This window comes from Rattus rattus, chromosome 16 (assembly GCF_011064425.1).
Source record: "Rattus rattus isolate New Zealand chromosome 16, Rrattus_CSIRO_v1, whole genome shotgun sequence".
Lineage (NCBI taxonomy): Eukaryota > Metazoa > Chordata > Mammalia > Rodentia > Muridae > Rattus > Rattus rattus.
The window spans coordinates 35,829,592-35,851,771 of NC_046169.1; the positions used below are offsets into that span (position 1 = coordinate 35,829,592).

At 52.8% G+C, this 22,180-nt stretch overlaps 1 protein-coding gene across 2 annotated transcripts in view; it reads right to left on the reverse strand.

Annotated features, from left to right (window-relative positions):
• Fbxo21 (F-box protein 21) overlaps positions 1–22,180 on the reverse strand; it is a 34,110-nt gene extending 11,930 nt beyond the window's left edge. For both annotated transcript variants that reach the window (XM_032886550.1, XM_032886549.1), the window contains exons 1-9: positions 21,903–22,180; positions 21,007–21,142; positions 18,889–18,983; positions 12,266–12,387; positions 9,460–9,606; positions 9,102–9,238; positions 7,644–7,780; positions 3,922–4,101; positions 2,965–3,097 (exon numbers count right to left, since the gene is read on the reverse strand). In XM_032886550.1, coding sequence (XP_032742441.1) covers positions 2,965–3,097; positions 3,922–4,101; positions 7,644–7,780; positions 9,102–9,238; positions 9,460–9,606; positions 12,266–12,387; positions 18,889–18,983; positions 21,007–21,142; positions 21,903–22,141 — 1,326 coding nt within the window. In that variant the 5' untranslated portion in view covers positions 22,142–22,180. The remainder of the gene's footprint in view (positions 1–2,964; positions 3,098–3,921; positions 4,102–7,643; positions 7,781–9,101; positions 9,239–9,459; positions 9,607–12,265; positions 12,388–18,888; positions 18,984–21,006; positions 21,143–21,902) is intronic.

A 22,180-nucleotide genomic window follows, 5' to 3' on the forward strand; every position in this document is an offset into this window, starting at 1 on the left:
GGCTGTGGCCAGGCCCCTGCAGCAGGCAGCTCCAAGCTCACCAGTCCGCTAACCTGTGTGCACAAGTCCTGCCTGACCACTAAGCCTCACTCTGCGCTCTTGGCTCCCTTTGCTTATTTGTCTGCTGGTTTTTCTGCTGGGGCTGCAGTTGGACATGCCAGGAGCTCTTGACACAGGTCACAGAATGATGCCTTCCATGGGTGGTCATAGGCCAGCTCTACATACGCTGCCTTCCTCCCAGCTCCTGTAGCCTAAGCCTTAAACATCCACTTCTAGAGTAGTATGTTGGTTGGTCCCATGTTAGGAAATCTGTAAAGGCTGGAAGTCTCCTTCACTTACGTCCAAAGGAACTACAGTATCCCAACCATTCCCCATAGGAATATCTCTGAGCAGCTGCCACAAGCTAAGACCAGTGCTGTGAGAGAGAGAACGACCAGTGGGGAGCACAGTGTATCCCTGGCTGTAGAACGTGGCCCAGAGCGGAAGGAGGCTGGAGCAGCAATGGAGCTGCGAGGTCGGCAGAGGCGCTGCATGAGCACAGGAGGCACACGAGTGTGGTAGAGCACTAGGGACAGATGTAGGACACGGAAGGTCAGGCAGGAGGGACAGGACCACAGAGACCAGGGAGAAAAGCATCCAAAGGCAGCAGGCACTCAGGGACCAGTGTATCCTGGTGAGATCCTGGCTGCAGAGGTCAGTGGGCCATGTCTTCCCCTGCCCTGCTCAGGTGTAACAGAGGCACTGAAGGAAGCCAGCCCTTGGGACCATACATGGGTAGAGCAGGCTTGAAGAGCACCCATGTGTAAAGTCTGGCAGGGAGACTCTAGGAAAAGGGGTCGGAAGGAGCCTGGGAATGGTGGCCAGGAGGCAGGTGGAGCAGCAGAGAAGCGGGAGGGAAAAGGGCAAGGCCACCTCCTGGCCTTACAACAGCGACAGAAAGGCTGCTGGCCAGAACAGAGCCCAGAGGGGGGAGGGGCGGTGTTGGTGGTGGGGGCTGGGAGTAAGAGCTCATGCTTTGGGGAGTGTACAGAAGCAAAGGGAGGAGGTGGGCAGTCTACACAGTGGATAAAGTGTGAGGTGCAGGCAGGGAGTAGCTAAGGTGGTGGCCACAGGCAAGCCCAATAGGGCTGACTGCTAAGTCTCATTCCAGAGAGGGGGAGGGGTGTTTCCCACACTGCAGAGAAAGTAGAAGGGTCACAGTCCACCCTGGCTCTGACAGCATGCTTTCTCCTTAGTCATGGTTAGTCACGGTGACCCTCAGGGTGATACCTGGGGTAGGCTTAGAGCAGAGGCAACTTCTTGCCTTTCAGCACTTGGAAACTGGCAACAACAGTACAGTGCCACAGGGCAGCTGAGAGGACACAGGGGAGTTTTCAGCAAAGGCAGGAACTTTCATAAGCATGGCCACCACAGTTACAGTGACCAAGAGGCCTGGGTTTTCCAGGTTTCCCAACTCAAGAGAGAGAAAGCAGAAAGTGAGGCACCTGCAGGTTTCTGCTCAGAAACAGATCTTTTAACAAACAAGGCCCATCCCACCCCCACAAGCTGTTATCACCTTCCTCTCATCCCATGCACACCTCCCCGAGGGAGGGAGGGAGGAGGGAGGGAGGCTGCCTGCCTGCCTGCGGTCCCCCCCTGCTCTCTGGGATGGCTCACCCTCTGACCTCCAGCAGCCGTCCTCTGGAGAGCAGGCCCAGGTAGTGATGATGTGCACCCCTAACAGTACTTTCGTGATCCTAGGGTGTTGATCCCTAAGCTGGCCACTGAGAACTTAGAGGAGGGGTCCTAGCTCAGAACAAAAGGCCTGTGTCCACCCAGCAGGCAGCACACAGCAGAAGGAAACTTGTACTGGTTTGAGTGACACTGGGAAGGTGACTGCAAGGGGACACCTAGGAGACCCTGCAGCAGGACGGTGTACTTCAGTTGTAGACTCTGACTGGGACAACTCAGTGAAGGGGCCTTCCGAATGATCCTGAAATCCCTCAACAAACACGACCGGCTGAACGAAGTTGGAGATTAAATCCTGGGCTGCTGGACAGGTGACAGCTCCCAGGGCGCACACTCCAGAGCCTGTGTCTGTTTGGCCGAGGATACAGGACTGCCACGTTGTGTGGTACTGCACATCCTTAGAGCCGTAACTGATCACTTATGAGAGCATTTACTTTCTTTTTTAAAATACATTTCAAAAGATTTTATTTTTAATTATGTGGATATGGGGGGTATTGGATCCCCTGGAGCTGGAGTTACAGGTGGTTGACAGCTGTCACACGCATCCTAGAACTGAACCCCAAGTCTACAAGTGAGAAACCGCTGGGTCATCTCTGCAGCCCCCCAGAGCATTTACTTTCTATATAAAGACTGCACATTTCAAAACTCTGGGAAATGTCCCAGCCAAGGCTCTAAACAAAATGACTGGTGGCCTCTTTCCACCCAGGACAGGAGGGGAATGGGTCACGACTCCTGCACACTCACATGAAACTGCACTCAGTGTGCCCAAGGCCAGTTCTGGGTTCCACGGGTGCCCTGCCCACAGCTCTTGCTGCCAGTCACAGGGTTATGGCATTAGCAAATCCAGAACCCTCAAGTGGAACAGAAAGCCGCCTGGCTGGCCTTAGCCAGATCTTCCCATGTCCAACGGCTGCGGCAGAGCCAGCACTGAGCACCTGTCCTGCGCCCCTTGCCAAGTCAGGTGACCAGGAGGGCATGGTGGGGTGGCAGTGGGTGAGCAGCACAAAGGCTTTGTGTCTTATGCTCAGAGATGAGGCACAGAACTGACAGCCACTCCCGGTGGTAGAGCCAATGCTTCTTAGAAGACAGAGAAACATTTAATCAGTGGGTCAGGGCTGGGAGACGGAGCGGATCAGAACTTACGCCCTGGTTACCAGGAGGACGACCTGGTAAGAGCCTTGGTGCAAGCTGCGCTCCCTCTCTAAGCAGGGCCCAGCAGCAAAGTAAGATAATTACCTTCTCTGGCCAGATGCCCAGGTGGAAGTAGAGCCTGGCTTGCAGGAGCAGGAGCTGCACCTGGTCCGGGTACATCGCCAGGTACAGGTCCAAGGAGTCTCTGAGGAGCTGGTAGGACTGGTCAATGCCTTCCCTGGGGACAACCAATAACCTCGCCTCAGGCTGTGGCCTTCCCAGCGGAAGTCTACAAGCAACTGATGCAGACCCCAAGGTTTCTGATTCCCAGACTCCCCTGTTCAACCCTGTGAAGCTCTCAGGAGAATCCACACTGAACGTAAGGCCCACCTGCCCGCACTGAGCAGTCACCTCAGCAGCACAGACAGATGTCTGAGGAGCAAAGTGGAGGCTGTAAGGGGAGCCGAGCTCCCCAGAGTGGGAATGATGGACGCGTGTCCAAACTCGCAGAGACCGCACAGTAAGAGTGAGTCTGGGTAGATCTGTCAATCGGGGGTCGGGACTTGCAGTAGGTGTCTGTTCTGGAGTTGGGGGTTTGGGAGTGGACAAACTGCACACACATGCAGACAGAAGGTGACCCCCTCTGCAGCCTGCTCAATTCTGCCACCAACTGCCGACTGTTCTCGACGGTCCTGTTTGTTAGGCATGGGGGAGCTGACTGCTACACACCACCCGCACTGATCTCCCAGGCCTGACTTCCTTCACGTAGAGTGAAGTTACCCTCAGACCATGTTCTCTTACGGGACGGTAAGGTCCGAGGTCAGAGACCTGGACAGGAGGACACTATCTGCCACTCTAAGACAGTCTGACTTCCAAAGAGGGACTCCAGGGTTTGAGCTGAGTGAAGTCCACTGCAATCACTGGGGATGGCTGCTCGGCATGCATGAAAGCACAGCGGTGTCACAGAAGCAGTCACCACAGGCCAGCTCATGACACACACTTCTTGTTGAGGCCCAGAACCCCGGCCCGTGCCGTGGGGAGCAGTGGGAGTTGGGGCCTCACCTCTTGCCCAGGCTCAGCAGGTTGCCCACCATCCGCTGCAGCACCTTCTTCACGTTCACCACGCCGTAGAGAGCTGCCGTCACATGCTGGCCAATCAAGTACTCACACTCTTTCACTGTCAGTTGCTTGCCCTTCCCAAAAGCATCTATGTAGATGTAGTCAAAGATGTCCAGGGTTGCCCTGCCCAAGAAGAGTCAGTAAGTCAGTTAGGATCCCTGGAGGAGGTGCTCCAGGCAGAGGCGGAGGGCAGAGCACTGAACTGTTTTCACCAATACCATCCAGGCCTCTGCCAGTTCCAACCCCAATTCTTAACACAGCCTTGGCTGGCTGTGGTGACCATGGTGCACTGGTATTAAACAGAAAGGCGAGAGACGGCTCGGTAGATAAAAGTGCTTGCTGTCCAGCCTGATGATACTTTGATCCCTGGGACCCGTGTGGGAGGAGAGAACAGACTGCAGCGAGCTGTCCTTGATGCTACACGCAGGCTGCGACACACACATCCTAATCAACAAACAAGGGCAGCAGTGAAGCGCACTGCCTGACAGCTGCTTGGAGCCCCACAGCCCTGAGCCAGGACGCCGACAGGAAGATACAGGGAGTGACCAAGGTGGCTTCGAACAACAGAGCTGTAAGCAGCTGCCTGTCTGGGGCCCTGGACCTAGGAGGACCTAGAAAAACGTATGGTGCAACAGCTCCTTTGTGCACACACAGCACCAGGCTGGCCTCCTAGAGAGCAATGACCCCAGATCTGCTCACACATTCTCACAGCGTGGCCAAGTGGTTTTGAGGGCTCACGAATGGGTGGGTGGCTCTGTGTGGGGACAGCTTCTTTTGAGCAATCCTGGTCTGGTGCCCACTGCAATCACACAACATTTTGTCTTTGGCTGCTAACCGTCTCAGCCGGATTTCTTTCCTGAGTCTCGTTCATAGCGCACTTTTGGCAAAGACCTGAGACTTACATAAATGTTCTAAAAGAGCATGGGACTTGACGGCATTTGCTGTGAGGCCAGAACTTCCTACAAGAAATCATCAAATATAAAACATAGACAAAATGAGCACGTGGCCAAGTGCCAGGATGTTTTTAAAACATGCCCAGACTATCTGTGCCCCAAGAACATAGAGATGAACACGTAAGACCAATTCTGGGGATGGGTGAACCTTAGCAGTAAGGCAGAGTTCAATCTGCAGCACACATAAAAAACTCAAGTCCCAGGGCTGGAGAGATGGCTCAGTGGTTAGAGCACTGACTGCTCTTCCAGAGGTCCTGAGTTCAATTCCCAGCAACCACATGGTGGCTCTCAACCATCTGTAATGGGATCTGATGCCCTCTTCTGGTGTGTCTGAAGACAATGACAGTGTACTTACATATAATAAATAAATCTTTAAAAAAAAAAAAACTCAAGTCCCACAAACAAGACCCAAACAGCTGATCCTACATAGAGAGCAAAAGTGAAAATCCAGGGACAGATAATAAACAATATATTTTTGGAAAAAACAAAGTCTACTGCCTACATGTAAATACAACTTAGCAGAAGTAGCTGAGCTTAGTAGCATGGACTTGAATCACAGTGCAGAGGCAGAGGCAGAGGCAGAGGCAGACAGGTCACTGTGATTTGGGGGCCTGTTTGACTTATACTGCAAGTTCCAGGTCACCCAGGGCTGTAGAGTGAGGCCTGTCTCAATATCCAAAAATCCAAACCCCAAACAAACTCTCACTTCACAAAGTTAGAAACGCAAACCATGGTTTTCATGACACCAACGCAAGGTGTCACCCGCACAGCAAGCTTAAGGGTGAACTGGGGAAGCCGGGGTCTCAGGGGTAAAGGTGCTGACTGCCAGGTCCAAGGCCCCGAGTGGGGTCCCAGGGACCCAAACAATAGAAGGAAAAAACTGACTCTTACACAAGCTGTCCTCTGACTTCTGTGTACACACACACACACACACACACACACACACACACACACACACACACACACACACACACACAGACAGTTAAAAAACAAAAACCATTCCAGGCAAAAGGATCTGCTTTCTGTTTCTGCTTTGCAGTCAACAGAGTACGAAGCCAACATACTAAGCTAGAAAAGACAAAACAGCACTGTCCAGACTCTGAGCACAGAGCTCCAAACCATCGCACACAAGACCCGTCCTCCTGGTGCTGACGGCCAGGCCTATACATAAGTACCAGCCGCAGCTAGGGACAAAAGGCGTGGTAGCTCAGAATAACCTTAGCAGGCCATGTGTACGGGGGAACAACTTCCTGCTGGACTCCCAGGCTGTCATAGCCAGGAGGCTGCAGATCTTTATCCCAGTGCCAGAACCAGTCAGAACCAGCCAGAGCAGCTTCCCGCGCCAGTCAGTATCCAAGCAGAATTTCTGTCTTCATGTTTGATACAAGGTTAGACTGCAGCCCAGGCTGGCCACAAACTCTTGCCTCAACCTCCCAGTGCCTCCCACACAGGATTATAAGGAACAGATAAACCGGCCCTCCCTCTGTATGGAGGAGCAGAAGCTGAGAACAGAAGCAGGCTGAGGACTGGGGGATCTTGTGTGGCCGGGGTGAGGGTGCAGAGTACAGCACAGACAGGAGGGTGGAGTCCAGCTGCTGGGAAGGCCTGTGCGCATGGTGCATGTCACTGCTAATACGGCCTGTGTGCATGCCAGCATGGTCCCTGGTGCCCCAGTCTTTTCTAATTCTCTGGGTTTGTTTCTGCCACCGGCCTGAATGCGGGAGTAAAGGGCTCCCCCTGACGGCGGGCTGCCTCGCCGTACTAACAGGTTACTGCACTGTCTGGGCCTGGGTAGTGCTCAGCCCTGTAACACCAGTGCTCAGGACACGGGGCTCAAGCAGGAGGACTCCAAGTTCAAGGACAGCCTGGGTAGCATAGACCTTGTGTTAGAAGTGAAAAGAGCCAAAAATGCTCAGGTTATGCAGGACCCTTAGTGGATGTCACATGGGTGGTGTCTTACAGACACACAAGGAGGGAGGGAGGCTGGGCTGCAAATAACTTTTCTTAAGGAACACCTTTCTGCTTAAACTGGAAGGGCAGATGCAGTTGGCTGCACTTCTTTTCCATAAAGCAAGAGAAAGACTACAGAGTTTAAGTGTGTGCATGTGTGTGCGTGTGCGTGTGTGTCACACACATGCACACTGGAGGTTGGCCTTGAACTCTCCCTGCCAGCATTTACAGAGGTTTGAGTCCTATCTGGTATTGAAACTCAGGGACTGCACATCCCACTCTCCCGGACAGGATACCGGGGACAAGTTTTCTCCCTACATGGAGACCAGCTATTCTCCCTAGGGACGACGCCCCTTAGGGGACCTGGGGAACAAGGGGACCTGACCTGAAACAGACTGACCCACAAGCAGCCCCATCTGGCCAGGCTGTAGGCTGCCCACCCTGCTCCTCTCTCCCAAGCTGGAACACAGTGTGGGAGGAGGGAGATGTTTTATGGCTGAGTGGAAAAGAAAAGAACCCTTTGATCGGATAGATGTTCAAACTATGGGACCTTGAAAGCCACGAGACCTTTGGCTTGAGACAACTGCAGACTCACATGCCTTCGTGAGAAATACAGAAAGATCCGGAGTAGTGACCCAGCGTAACCACAGCACAGCACCACTGTATAACTCAATCCTCAGAAGCAGACACCTGCTTGGTCACACCCAACTTAATGCCAGAACCCGGTTCCTCAGCACCCGTTAAACATTGCAGTTAGCTCACCCTTCTGCGCCTTGGCACCACCTCAGCAGGAAGTGGCTTGGGAAGTTGACAGGCTCCAGAGGGACGCCCAGCTGCCGGGCGATGGTCAGGTAGAGCAGAGACATGCTGATGGGGATTCCCGTTCTGCGGGTCAATACCTGAGGGAGGGAAGTTGCAGGTTCAGGAGGGCCAGGGGCTGGCATCCCATGCTGGCTTCCAGGTCTCTATTTAGATCAGGGACCAAATCCAGGCCGTTGGCTTTTTCTCACAGCCAGAAAACTGTCTGTCCCCCTAGCCTCAAGACAGGGTCTCCTTACAAAGCCCAGACTGGCATCAAACTCTCCACTCTGCCCCCTAAGCCTCTGCTCCCCACACACCTCCAATTTCTTGCTTTTGCCTTTTACGTTTGCAAGGCCAGGCATGGGAGCTGGAGCCCCATGTATACTGGGGAAGCATTCTACCGCTTAGCAACCCCACACACATGAATCTTCAAGCTTTTAAAATATTTAAAAAACAATACTCTCTTGTGACATTAAAATCACAGAAGCCAGGTCTTCTGTGGTCCACGTATATAATCCCAGTACTTGGGAGTCTGAGGTAGGGGGACAGAGTCCAAGATCAGCCTGGGCTACTGAGTGAGAGCCTATCTCAAAATAGGAAATGAAGCTGGCAAGGACTGGACAGCCACCTTCAAAACTCCGACTGCCTGTGCCCTTTCACCCAGTGAGACAGTACTGAGCACACGTCCACACTGCGTGCTTGAGAACGCGGACTGACTCACTGACAGGCATTTACAGGCAGCCTACCAGCTTCTTCCCACCAGAAAGCAAGCGTGTAAAAAAGTATAAGAGATGACAACAGAAACTGTAAGTTACAGAGAACAGGACAGACAAGAAAATGGACATCAAAGGTGTGTGGCTGATGTGGCTGGGCCAGAGGATTCCAGGCCAACGGAGGCGGGTTTGCACAGTTCAGCATTCACCATCATGGACTGAGCAAACTGGGCTACAGAGATGCCCATTTCTTGGTGCAGGGTTTGCTTACAAAAGTCATCCTGTAGCAGATCTAACCCACAATACTGTCCTGCAGTAGAGGAAAAACGGACTTCACTGAAACACAGAAGAGACAACAGCAGTGTCTGCCAGCAAGAAAAGGAAAGCCATCCCATCGGAGATGAGCCCAAAGGCTGTGTGCCTGTGCACACAGTCAGTCGCCTTTGTCTACCTGCAGGGGGCAGGAGCACAGCATCCCAGGGCACCAACCAATATCTGCAGGTGGGTAGGCGAGGGCACAGAACCTACAGGCCCCACCCTTTCCCAACGTTAGCTCACACACAGTCCCCAACACTATCTGATCCTGTGTGTGCGCGCACTTGCAGGGTTAGGCAGTAGAGCGTCTACGTGATTAGCACGCAGCGGACGCTGCAGATTCTACGGCTATGGGGGACTTCATGCCTCCCCCCACTGCAGCCACACCCACCTGGTGCATGTAGAGGTTCAAGGCATTGTAGTAGTCCATGCGGTTCCCTTTGAACTTGAGCTGGTCGTACAGGACATAGTTGATGGCGTCCAGCACTTGGCTTTGGAGTTCTATCTCCATTATCATAGAGGACTCGCCTGCAGGACAGAGATCTCTCTCTAGGTCACATGCATGAGCAAGCACCCCAAACACTCACACCCCAGACATAAGCAAGGCGCAGGCAGTGACTGACAAGGTCCTGGCAGTCAAGTGCTGCCAAGCTGCGGATGGAGCCAGCATGGGTTAGTGCTTTGCACACTTCAGGTAACTGACCACCCCCAAAGCCGCTGCAGCCCAGCCCATCTCAAACATTCCACACCTGCCCTGAAGGTCAGGCTCGGGTGACGACTGTTGATGCCACGGAGGGTTTTGCACACAAGCTCCACGATGCTGTGGATCTGGGCCTGGATGTCTCTGAGGCTGATGTCGGAGAGCGGGTTGCAGTACTGGTCGATGTAAACGGCACCTGTGGTGAGAAGGGCAGAGTCAGCGTTCCTCTCTACCTGATGGAGAGCAGGGTGTTACTGTCCCCAGCTCCTGTGCTGTGACTTCTCACACTGCCACACTATGGATGTCAAGCATCGTGCCAACACAGTGAGGGGGAGGATCAAACACCTTCACCAAAGCACTTCATACAAAACAAACCACTTCTGGAGGTCCACGTTCCCACATCCTATTACAAGGAGAGCCAGAGGCCACAAGAATGCCCTCAGGCCACCTCTCTCCTCACTCCATGCCCTCAGGCCATCTCTCGCCTCACTCCCGAGTTCAACCCAAGCACAGGAAGACACTGCAAGGCAATTTCTCTCAACAGCAAAACTGAAAGCAGGAATGACAGACAGACAATTCCAACTAACCACACCTCTCCTGGCTGAAGAGGAGACTCTAGAGACCACGCCTCTTTAGGAAAGAGAAGGAGCCCTGTTAGCCCCACAGAGCAGGGCAGATTCATCGCTGGCCTCAGCCGACCTCACACCATGCCTAAGCCATCATTTGGTTGCAGTGCATTTTTATTTGAAAGCCTTCTAGTTACTTTTATACTCGAGAGACTTTAGGCGAGCCCAGCCTCTTGCTGCTTCTACCGACCGACCGTCCAAGAAGCTGGAGGCAGTTGAGGGCAACAGGAGGCGCGGACGAGGCTACAGGGCTTGTGCTGCCCGAGTGTGGGAGTGCTCATCTGGAGCTCAGCCACTCTGTCACCAGCCCTGGCTTCCTCAGTGGCTGGCCGCAGGGGTCTAGTGAGGGCTGAGCCTCTGGAGCCAGCACCCCCACCAGCTGCTGCCAGCCACTCAATGGCTTCTACTGCCTACCTAGTTACTTGGGTGGACTGTGACCTGTAATCTTGTATTTGAAAATGTGTAACAATTATGTATCTTTCATATATAACCTAGAAAACAAAGACTGTCTCACTATTCTGAATCTTAAACAAGCTGAAGGCTGGTGGAACAGTGCACATCTTTAATCCTAGCAAGCAGGGGCAGAGGATCTTTGTGACCAGTTCAGTCAACACAGCCAGACAAGGCTACTCTGCCTCAAACAAAAGAAAGTAACAACAAACACTTCCCAGCTCTAGCAAGTGTAAATGCAGACAGGATGGCCATGACTTTTTTCATTTCACTACAAGATGTTTCACCTCCTTTGAGAGAACAACGGAGCCTCCCACAGCTAGCACATATCGCCACTAGGCACCGTGAGCTGTGGTGATCTTCACTCCAGGGCCTGGAACATAACCCTACTTACAAGGCTGGACACACTTAGCACTCCTAAGAAGGAAAGCTGACGGCTAGGCTGTGCTCTGTGTCTAAAAAAATAAAAGAAAAAGCAAAGAAATACAATGAATACTCTTAACACCAAGTGTCCAGCCCTCACTGTCACCTCTTAACACCGACGGGGTGTGACAGCCCCTGTAACAGCTACTATGACAGCCCCTGGGACTGCTGGGGCCAGTGGGCTCTGCAGGGGTCAGCTGAAACTCACCTCCTTTGACATGACATGAACCCTAAGCTAAGGGCTGAGGGGACTGCAGGAGGAAGGCTGTCACCAGGAGGAAGCCAAGCCAAGCACCCATCTCTACACAGTAGTCAGGCAAAGGCCTGGACACAAGAGCAGGACTCTAGCACACTGCGGAGAGCGTGAAGTTAGGGGAGGGCCTGGGAACCAAGCAGCCATTCAGAGAACACATGGCAGGTGGGACCCACAGTGATGAGGACTAAGCAGGTCAGGCAGGCTGGCTGACTGGAGGGCAGCAGGCAGTGATGCCCAGGGACAGCCAGGATTCCTCAGTCCGGCTGAGAGACTGGAGAACTGTAATGGGTAGGAAGTGACCTAGAACATCAGTGGGGGAAAGTCACCCATTTGGTGACCCCAGGAGCAGGGAGGGTACATAAGTACACACCTCACAATCACAGAATAGGAGGGCTCCTACCCAAGAATTAAAACAGTGTTTAAAAACCCAAGTCATATTTTTTTACTGTTCCCCTAAGAACCCAGTCCCTCCTGTCACAGGGTGGGGGCCCCCTCAATGACCTCTCCTTCGAACCACACCTTGCACAGGAGCTGCCAATCCTCAGGAGTCCCCAGGGGACACAGGTAAACATGGCAGGCTGACTTCTGAAGTTACAACTCTGAACACAAAGAACTGACCTCACTAGCCAAGGGCCAATCTGCAGGCCTACACGTGCTTGTGTGTTGAGGTCAGAGGCCACCCTCAGTGTCATTTTTGGAGGCAGTTCACCTTGGTTTGCCGAGCTCACTGGCAGGGAACTGCAAGAGTTCCTGCTCTCCCTCTCTCCAGTGCTGAGGTTACAAGTATTCCCCAACTCTGGCTTTCTACACTGGACCTAGGGACTGAACTCACTCTCTCAGACCTGTGTGGCAAGCACTTTCCCTATGAGCGTCCAGCCCTCACTGTCACTAAGCCAGCGGTGACTCTCTAAACACTGGAACACCTGAGCTGACAGGGAAGCTGTATTCAGAATCTTTGCTGCAAGTCTGAGTACTGTCCGCTTCTTTTGAAGCCCATTGGCGTGGCTTTCTTTCCCCTCTATCTGGAGGGACAGTCACTGTGGACTCTTAAAGGCTGCTCATCTGCTGAAGAGTCCTGTCTGCAGGTACAACAGACCCACCTTCAAGATAGGACTCGTAGTCATCTGGCTGCTGCAGGAAAGCCTTGAGGTTGTTGAGGATTTTCTGCTGCCGCAGGTAGTAGAGAATCTTCTTAGCGTAGTACTTCCAGGTCAGAGCTTTCCTGAAAGCAATCGGACAAACCACTAAGGACTGCAGCGTTCCCACCGTGTCCCACACTGCTTCCCCATCGAGTCCCACTCGGCCCTCTACCGGACAAGCACACCGGGCGCACACCTGCACCCGACTGACGAGCTCCCTGGCACGCAGACATTCTCACCCTCTATCTCTGGACGAAGGCTACGAACAGTATCCTAGGAAGTGAGTGCACTGTGCTGGTCCCCAGGGGCCTGCTCCTTCTGTGCGTGGTGGCCTCAGGGATCCTTCCAGCTGCGTGGTTCACGTGCATCCATACTGACCACCATTCCAAGATTTACTTCCGGAAGAGGTTTTCTGAAGACCTCAACTGTTACTCTGCACTACCTGGGTAGCTGGGGCATCCCAAGCCTTTTTCTTTCTCAGTCACCTCTCCTGAGACACGGTGAGCTATCAGCCCACAAGGGTCAGGCCTCTGGCCCCTCTCCCAACACCCTCTCATGAGCATCTGTCACTAACCTGACAAGCTGGCCCAGCCTGTGTGGAGTGAGCCTGAGTTGCACTCCCCTCCCCTACTTCCATGCTCTCTTTCTCCCCTTTGATGCGGCAGCAGTCCAGGGTCCCAGGAATGCATCATCCACAAGGGTATGGCTCTGCTCCAGTCCTCCACTGCTGCTACCTCCTCACACTAAAGCCCACCTCTAGTCAGAGCATAAGTAAGTCCCTCCTCCATCCACCTCCCCCCCTCTGAATCTCAGTTCCAACTGCTCTCGCTCTAGCCCTGTGCCCGGCTGTGTCACCTGGTACTTCTATTTCTCAGTGGAATGTTCCTTGCCCGGGCACCTGCAGTCCGTTCTCGTACCTTCTCTTGGCTCCCTGTTCACACAGGCTGAGTCAGGCCTCCCCCATGCTACCTTAAAGGTGCCCCCCAACCTTCATGCTGTACTTCACACAGCATTTCCCCTTGGGTGGCCCACTTCCTGCCAGCATAAACAGCTCAGCTGTTTTTCTTGCTATCTCTGAGTTTGTGAAGGCAGAGATTTGGGGCTGTTCACGGTTGTATCTCTAGTGCCCACAGTAACACTGTGCACTGTGGACAAGCAGAAACCCGTGCACGAAGCACGTCAGGCATCCCAAACACACAGGTCCTTAAGTGGGAGGCAGGATTAACGTGTGCTAGCCTCTAAGAAACAGTAAAATCCTCTTCATCTACCGAGGGGGTCAATGACAGTCCACGGCTGTCTGTTCAACCTGCTCTTTAACCTCTGTTGTAGAATGTCTTCTTTAACAAACAAAAGATGTAAATACCACATCTACTGCTCAGATCAAGACACACAACTCTGGGATGTCACACCACAGTCACACTTCATGCCTCCGTGGCCATTCCCTGCATCTCTCTGGAGTAGTGATTCTCACCCTTCCCGAGGCTGCGACTGTTTAATGCAGTTCCTCATGCTGTGGTGACCCCAGCCGTAAAACTATTTCCATTGTTACTTCATAACCATAATCTTGCCACTGTTAGGAATCACAATGTAAATATCTGATATGCAGGTTACCCGATATGGGACCCCTATGAAAGGGTCGTTTGACACCCAAAGGGGTCATCACCCATAGGTTGAGAACCACTGCCTTGTCATCTTCAGGGGTCCCTCTCTCTGCTTCCCATTATCTGAATACGTTCATATGAGCTCTAACTTGCTCTGAATTTCTTATTAGAAAGCAGACAGAGAAACTGGCGAGCCTGGGTTTTGATTGCCACAATCCACACTGGTAGAAAGGAGGCCAATTGCTACAAGCTGTCCTTTGACCACCACGCGCAGAGTGCCCGAGTGCACCCTGACGAACAAGACAACAGTAACACAAATACACTAGGAACTGGCTGGACAGGCTCCATGAGACTCAGAGGCCAGGTACATGGCTGCTACCCATGAAGGCGGTGCAGTCTTCCATCAAAAGCCACCTGTGGGCTCAGAACCGTGGGAGACGAACGTTTCTCCAGCCTTCTAACCCAGCACCACAAGACAAAAAGGACCTGCGTCTATGATCCTCTCAGGAGGAGAGGCGGGGAGGGGCTGCAAGCAAGGCCAGCCTGGACTACGCCAGGAGACTGCCTTAAGAAAAAAGATAAAAGGTCGGATGGAGGTGATGACAAGTCCTGGCTGTGCCCTTTGTGAGACCAGTGGCAACTGCTGTTCACTGCCTAGGTCTAACTCCTTAGAGGAGTGTCTAACTGAGCCAGCTCTTCCCACTGACTCGAGAGACTGTTTGTGAGCGAGCTCCTCCACTCTTTAGTTTCCTGATGGTATGAGATGCCACAGAAACAGGTAAGAGCTCAGACTATGCCTTTTACTCAGTTTTTCAAACGACAATTCCTGATTCTCCTTCAAAGACCAAGTCTTGAAAACTGTCTGCTGGATCCTGCCCACCTCTGCCAGGCTGCTGCCTTCGTCAGGCTGCTGCCCTAGCTGCCCCACCCTGAAATGAGGGGCTGATGGCACTCTTGCTGACTTGGCTCTCAGGTGCCTAGAAGCTCTGGGCTCATCTTGTACATTTCTGACACAGGCCTGAGAAACAATCATTTCTCTGTGGCCCTGGCTTGCAGTGGGGGACGCCATGTCTACTTGGCTGGTCATGAGGTCACACTGACACTGTTGATTCAGATTCAGAGGCACACAGCTTGGACTTTCTGCAGTCCGCGTATCCGTACTCCTGAACAATTCCGCCCCTCACAACTAAGAGATAAGAGGATGGCCATTCACAGCTTTCCCACGCATTTTTATCTTACACACCGGCCTGAGTATAAAAGCCGCTGGGTATTCTGCATGTGATCTTTGCATGGTCACCGCTCAATTTCTTTTCTTATTAAAAAAAGTTTAGGTTTGTCATTGTGTGAACAAGTGTGTGAGCATGCGTGTGTGTCCGTCCATGTGCAGGTGAATGCACACCATGAAGCCTGTGTGGTAGAAGACAACTTGCAGGGTCTCCTGTGTGGGTCCCAGGGATGGATTCCAGGCCATCAGGCTGGGCAGCGAGCATCTTTGTGTTGAACCAGCTCAGTGCTCTTCCAGCCAGGGACCAGTCAGGGCTCCTGCCCTACCCGCACACATAGCACTGTCTGTCTCCTGGACAGGTTGCAGGAGTCAGGAGACCACGTTAAATACATCTAGTGCTCGCTCCCCAGTAGGCTTGAGTCACACTGTCTCTGTGGTTTTGAGTTTCAAACTCCATTTCTAGCAGACGTGTCAGAAAGAGCCCAAAGCCTGCTTTCTTCCAAGTTGACAAGTTTGTCTTTAGCCTTTAGACTTGGAAGTCAATTCAGCTGGATATAAAAATCGTTGGCTGGCATTTTCTTTACATCTTGGAATACCTTTTTCCTCTGGCAGTAAGTGCTGGTGTTGAAGTCTGAGGATATAGTCATTCTTTTGCATAGAAGTAACTTCATCTATTTTGCCTGGATACCCAAAGGCCCTTTCTGATTCTAAAACCCAGAAATCTAAAATCTAAAATGTTCTTACAAGTGTCTCACTGGGCACTGGCCACTCAAGCCACTTTCTTGGGCGCAACACAAATTCTTTAATGCACTGCAGTAAACTGTTCCTGCAGACTGTGCTTTCTGCAGACCTCACAAAACTGCACGGGTGCAGTCATCACAAACTCTACAGAAACTGCTCGCTCCCGGCAGTGCTCTCCACAGCAGGAATGGATGCAAACAGGGTCACCGTGCAGACTGGCAGGAATGCCATGCAAACCTTCTAAGAGGCACGGCATTCCCTGCCATTAAATTGTATCCTACCAAAGGCAATGTTGTTACAACCTTGTTTTGAACACAACTACTAATGCATACTTTCCTCGGCTACCCATATCAGTTTTTCTGAGGACCTGACTAGTGTGAGAACACAGCCTTTCCCCTAGATTTTAACATTCCTCGGGAGAGTGAACTCCAAGATGTTCCCCATGATGGTCAATAGGCCAGGCGGTCACTCTCCTTAAAAGTGCTGCCTGCCTCCCTTTTCCTGTCATGGCAGCCTCTGAAGAACACTGCCGGCTTCCCAGCCTGGCCCTGCAGCCATGTTACATTGTCAGCTGCTCGCTCTCCACAGTAGCTTGGAGTGGAAGGCAGGCTGATTTGCTGGATTCCAGCTGTGTATCCAGTTCCAGGCAGTACTCCCTACTCCACAGTTTGTTCCCTCCCTTCCTGGGCTCCTCTGTCCACGGCTGTTTCCACAGAGCTCTGGCGAGATCACAAGCTCCCCTCACAGTCTGCCCCACTAACTGCAGTGCACGCTTCCCAAACAGCCTTCCCTGGCTCTTAGTGTAGACAAGAACTTCCTTACTTAGGACAGCATTATCTGGTTGGAAAGACGAGTAAACACATTAAAGACCTCACCCTCAGACTTCACTTGCCCATTTGTGTCTCCTGCAGCACCACTGCATTGGGCACTAATTTGAGGAAAACTAACATCTTTGTGATACGTTTTTGCACATTTTCAACATACTGCAGCACTCCGATCTAGGAAACTTATTCCCAAGAAGGCACACGGCCAAGAACTGAAGCCTAGACAGTAGACACTGCCTGTAGCACAGCAAGTGACCGTCCACCAGCTAGGGAGACCCAGGAAGATGGAGAGGGGCTAGCTGTTACCTAAGGGAACTCCTCCATTAGCAGTCAGCTGGGACAGACCTCTTGGGTAACTCTGAGAAAAGTAGAGAAGGGTCTGTCTCTCACACAGCCCTAATTTTGTCAAACAACGACCCCTCTCCACCTTGTCACATAGTTAGGACACAACAAGCCAAAGTAGGTCACCATCAAAAACCACACAGATGTCTGGACAGATGGCTCAGCAGTTAGGAGCACTGGCCGCTCTTCCCGAGGACCTAGGACCTGGATTCAATTCCCAGCACCACATGGAAACCCTGTAACTCCAGTTCCAGGGGATCTGACACACATGCACACGGGCAAAATGCCAATGCGCATTAAACAACCAACCATGCAGGCCAGGTGGAGAGCTCAGGGGCAGACGATCACTTGGCCCTGGTATAACATTCAACAGTGCAAAGGCAAGGCCCGGGGCTGGAGTCAGCAAAGGCCAACCTAAGAGCAGGAAGGACAGGCAAAGAGTACACATAGGAAAGAAGTTCACCTCCCCCCACACTAAAGCCAATAAGACGCACCGCACACACGCTGTGCCTACTGACTGTCACCAAGCCACACAATTCTGCAGTGCACACTCCAGCACACACAAAACCTACACTCTGACAGGTCAGGGAGCAGGGGCACCTCTTCCCACAAACCCCCATGAAACTCTGTCCCCTGTCCAGACGTTTCTCCACACATCATTCTCTCAAACTTTTAGGACTGCAGGTCTCCCACAGGGATAGGCTGCAAGTCACTGGTGCGCTGGGGATTAAGCTTCCCAGCAGAAAATATAAAACATTCATTCTAACAACAGGAAGAAACAAGGGGTCATTTTTTTTTAAGTCATGTGTCTATAGTTGCGGAGAAGGTCAAAAGAGGGTTCAGATCCTGTGGCACTGACGTTATAGGTAACTGGGAGTCACCCAATGTGGTGCTGGGAACTGAAGTCAGGTCTTCCGTACAAGCAAAGCAGTTCATACTGAGCCACCTGTCCCTCGAGCCTGAAAGGGGCTCTTAATTAGGAGTGTGTCTGTGGAGAATGCAGGCTCACCCGCCCTGCATCTTAAAGCGGCCCCCATCACTACATGCAGGTAGGTAGTCCCTATTTAGACGGCGACAAGAAAAGGGGTCTGCGCGTGCTCAGTGAAACCACATGGAGGTCCCAGGTCAATTGAAGGTGTCATTCCTCAGATGTCATACACATTAGCTTTAGAGACACTCTCTCCCTGGAGTTTGGTGCTCTCCATGTGGTTAAGCTTGAGGTCACCAAGGCTAGCACTAGGACAGCCAAGGCATGACACTGAGGGGCTGGGGGGGGGGGCTCGAATCTGGGTCCTCACTGACCATCTCCCCTGCTCTTGACTTTTTTTTTTTTTTTTTTTTTTTTTTTTTTTAAGAGACCACCCCCGGTTTTTTTTTCCTTTGTCTATAGTCAGCCCAGAAACTTTTTACCACTGAGCTAAAGCCCCAACCTTTTTTTTTTTTTTTTTTTTTTTTTTTTAGACTTTATTGAGACAAGGTCTCACTCTGTACCCCAGGGTGTTCTGAAACTCCCTATGCAGCTCTCAAAGCTGCTGCTTCTCCCGCCCCGACCTCCTGAGCACTGGGATTTCAGATTTGACCCCTGCATGGCTGGGATTTCAGGTGTGAACCTGTGCATGGCTTCCTGGGTATTTCTGAGGCAAGGTTGATTGAGTCCACGGATGAGGAACTCATGGCTACAGGGGCTGACAGTGAGTCAGCTGTTCACACTGAGATCGCATACACGGGCTTTTCAAAATGTAACTGTGATATAATATAAAGTATCTGTAGACACCACAGTTCTTCCACACACACTACAGCAAGTCCCTCTTCGGTTATTATGGCGGCACTCCCAAGAAAGCTGTGGCTTACCTTCCTTCCATGTTTAGGATGCACACCAGTTCATCCTCAAAAAAGATCTCTGGGCCCTCAAGGTTCTCAATGTCACTGAAGCCGTTACAAGGAACCTACAGGGAAGACACACACAGGAGGCCTCAATCAGGAGTTAGCATGGCTGACCCTGGCAGTCCCAAGTGAGGGAGGCCACACATGGAGAGAGTGGCGGTGGCTCTTACACACTGCCTCCTAGGGCCTCCAGGGCAGAAACCAACATGGCAGCCACGGCACAGTCAGACCTTGGCACCCGTGGTTCCAGCTTCCCACTCACACACTCCGAGTTTCTGATCCCTCATGTGTGGACACAGGCTGGGGGCTGCAGGACCCCAGTCTCCCAAGGTGTCTGCTACACACAACAAGGAGGGGCCAGAGGCATAAGCCCAAGGCAGAGGTGCCTCTGAGGCTCCTGCATGTGTACCTGCTCTGCACGTAAAGGCAATGGTACGTATATGCAGAAGCCGTGGTGCATGTGTGTTGGGATGAAGGCACACGTATGCTGAAGTAAACGGCGAATGGCTGTTAGGTGGAGACACATGTGTGTTAGTTGGTGGTACATGTGCTGAGAGGCGGTGGTGCAGTGGGACTCTCGGGTTAAAGTCCTGGGATGACTGTCCCCAGACTTCCTCTTGAAAGCAGCCAGTGCTTCAGGTTGACTTGCGTGCACGTGGGGAAAACAGAAACACCAGTGTGCTGAGCCAAACTGATCACCCATCTATGAAGCCACCCCTAAGTATGCCCCCTGCTGCGTTCAAAGTCCACCACGCATTCTCATTAGGTAAGTAGTGACACAGGGAAAGAGGGGAAAGTTCACTGATCCGTCATTTAGATAAAAGTGCACACAAGCACAGGTGGATCGTAAGAAGGGCCTGTGAACCAGTGGCCTGTGGTTACTGTGTCCTGCATGCCCTGCACCAAAACACCTGTGTGCGCACATTTAAGCCAGGCCTGAACACCTGTGATTACAGGCTGGCTACGGCACTGTTCCGGACTGAACAAAACCTTGGTTCATTCTGCCGTCAATACGCACGTCTATAAACAAAATGAGGAATAATGTCGATCTGTAGTTCCCATGGAGGACTGAGTTAAAATGTGTTCAAAGCTCAGATCTGCCTTTTCAAAACTGGAAACACCTTGAAAACATTGCTTATTAACTCCACTAGCAGCAGTGGGAAATCAAAAACCTTCAGAAAATAACAGTCATCAACCTAGAAGAATGAAACAGGTAACACTGGTCGACACGTGGTCTGCAGGGTCTGGAAATATGAGAGGGGGAGATTTCCTAGCCCTAGAAAAAAGTAGAGAGTGGAACGGACACCGATGTCCACAGGACATTTTGGACAAGGGAGCGACAACGACTAACTCCAAACCAGAAGAGAAACACACCTTTCAGCCATTACAGAAAAGCGACACACTGCTTGAGCCTGGCCTGAGGATGCCTACTTGGAACCACAGCCCTCAGAGGAGGCTGGACGGGAGTTTAAGGCCAGCCTGGGCTACACAGCGAAAGTCTTCTCACAGAACAAAGAGCCACAGTGATAACAAAAATGCCAAACTGCCAGGAACAACGGTTGCCAGGCAGTTTTCTTGGGGGGTGGGGGGGTGGAACTGACCTACGGGCAGCTTTTAACGTTGGTTCCTTAACAAATAGCATAGTTCACTGCTGAGCCATTTACTTCTGCTGCCTTCCTGGGAAAACCAGCTCAATAACTTGACAGTGTTCAAACGCTCTCAAAATCACGCAGCGGCTGCCTGAAGCAAATAGCAGTCTTGAAGAGAAATGAGACTTATCAGGACCTAGTGGACACCGCCCTCTGTCCCTCCCTGCTCAACACCCCACGCCCTCTGGCTTTAGAAAAGTAGGACTAGCAGGGACAAATGGCACCGTGTTGTTGTTCTGGAGGGGAGAGGACACAATGACTCTCATAACTGAGGGATTGTGTGAGCATTGAAAAGGAACTAGGAATAAGAGCTGAGATGCTAAGGCAGGCGCACAAGAACCAGCTTGCTTGCTTGCACGCGAGTACACACACACACACACACACACACACGCACACACGAGCATGACCAAGCCTGAGCCACAGAACAGATGCTTACGTGCTCTGAAAAGAACCGTTTGGAGAAGGAGGCTACAATCTTCCGGGCTTCTAACCCAGCTTTCTGCCGAACTTTATATTCCTCTAACCAATTGACGTAGTCGGTGGGACTGTAGTGCTTCATCAGAGAGGGCCACCTAAAAGGAGGAGAGAACACCCTTCTCAGCTCCGCAGAGACCGCAAAAATCACGGAGGAGTCTGCGGGCAAGCACGGGGTGGGGAGTGCGGGGGGGGGGTGGAGGGGGGACGGGACCTGGCGGAGGCTCTAGTTGTAATATCCAGAGGTAATGCATGCATTCCCTCACTACTCAGATGCAGTGACCTTGGCGTGGCGACATGAAGGCAGTGTTTCTACCACCGCCTCCCCCCTCCCAATCTCTGTGGTGGCCACAATCACGGCGATGCTAACGGTTCGCATTGATGGCGCGCCTCCTCAGCGCCAGGCCCTGCCACCAGGGCCGCATCTCATTGGACTCCCCACTCTGCAAAAAAGGGGGTCTTCTCACGGAACGGGAGACCCAGGCTGTGGAGAAGAGAGGTGGACATCACCCCTCTCCACCCCCAAGGTCATGAGCTGGAATGGCAGGTCCGATGCCGGCATCCTAACGAACCAGGAATGCACGCAACGCTGCCTGCACGTAAACATCCTGCACCGAGCGGGCCACAAAAGATGCGCGTCCTCCCGCAGCCGGGAGGCGCTTGAGGCCGCAGCCCGGGGGCCGAGCGGGAGGCCTGGCCGCGGGCGACTGACCCGACCCCATCGGAGCTCTGGAGGCCCCGGCCCAGGCCTTTGTCTACTGCCGCGGGAAGCGGGCCGCGCGCCGGTGGGAGGGTGGCGGGGTGGGGCCCACGCCAGGCCCCGGCTGAGGGGCTGCGGGAACGGAGCGGAATGCTCACCTCACCCGGAACTGCTCCTTCCACACCTGCCCGCTGCTCTGGCACACCTCGCGCAGGCGGCGGCAGGTGCTGGACACGCGGCCGATGTCGAGCGCCGTGAGCGAGCCGCTGCACAGGATGTACTCCAGCACCTCGCCTGGCAGTTGCACCAGGCAGCTGGGGCCCGACGCCTCGGCCGCGGCCTCTTCAGCCAGCGCCGGCACCACCTCCATAGCGCTGTCCCCCGCTACCGCCGCCATCTTGTCCGCGTACCTGAGGGGCCGCTGCGCGAGCACGCG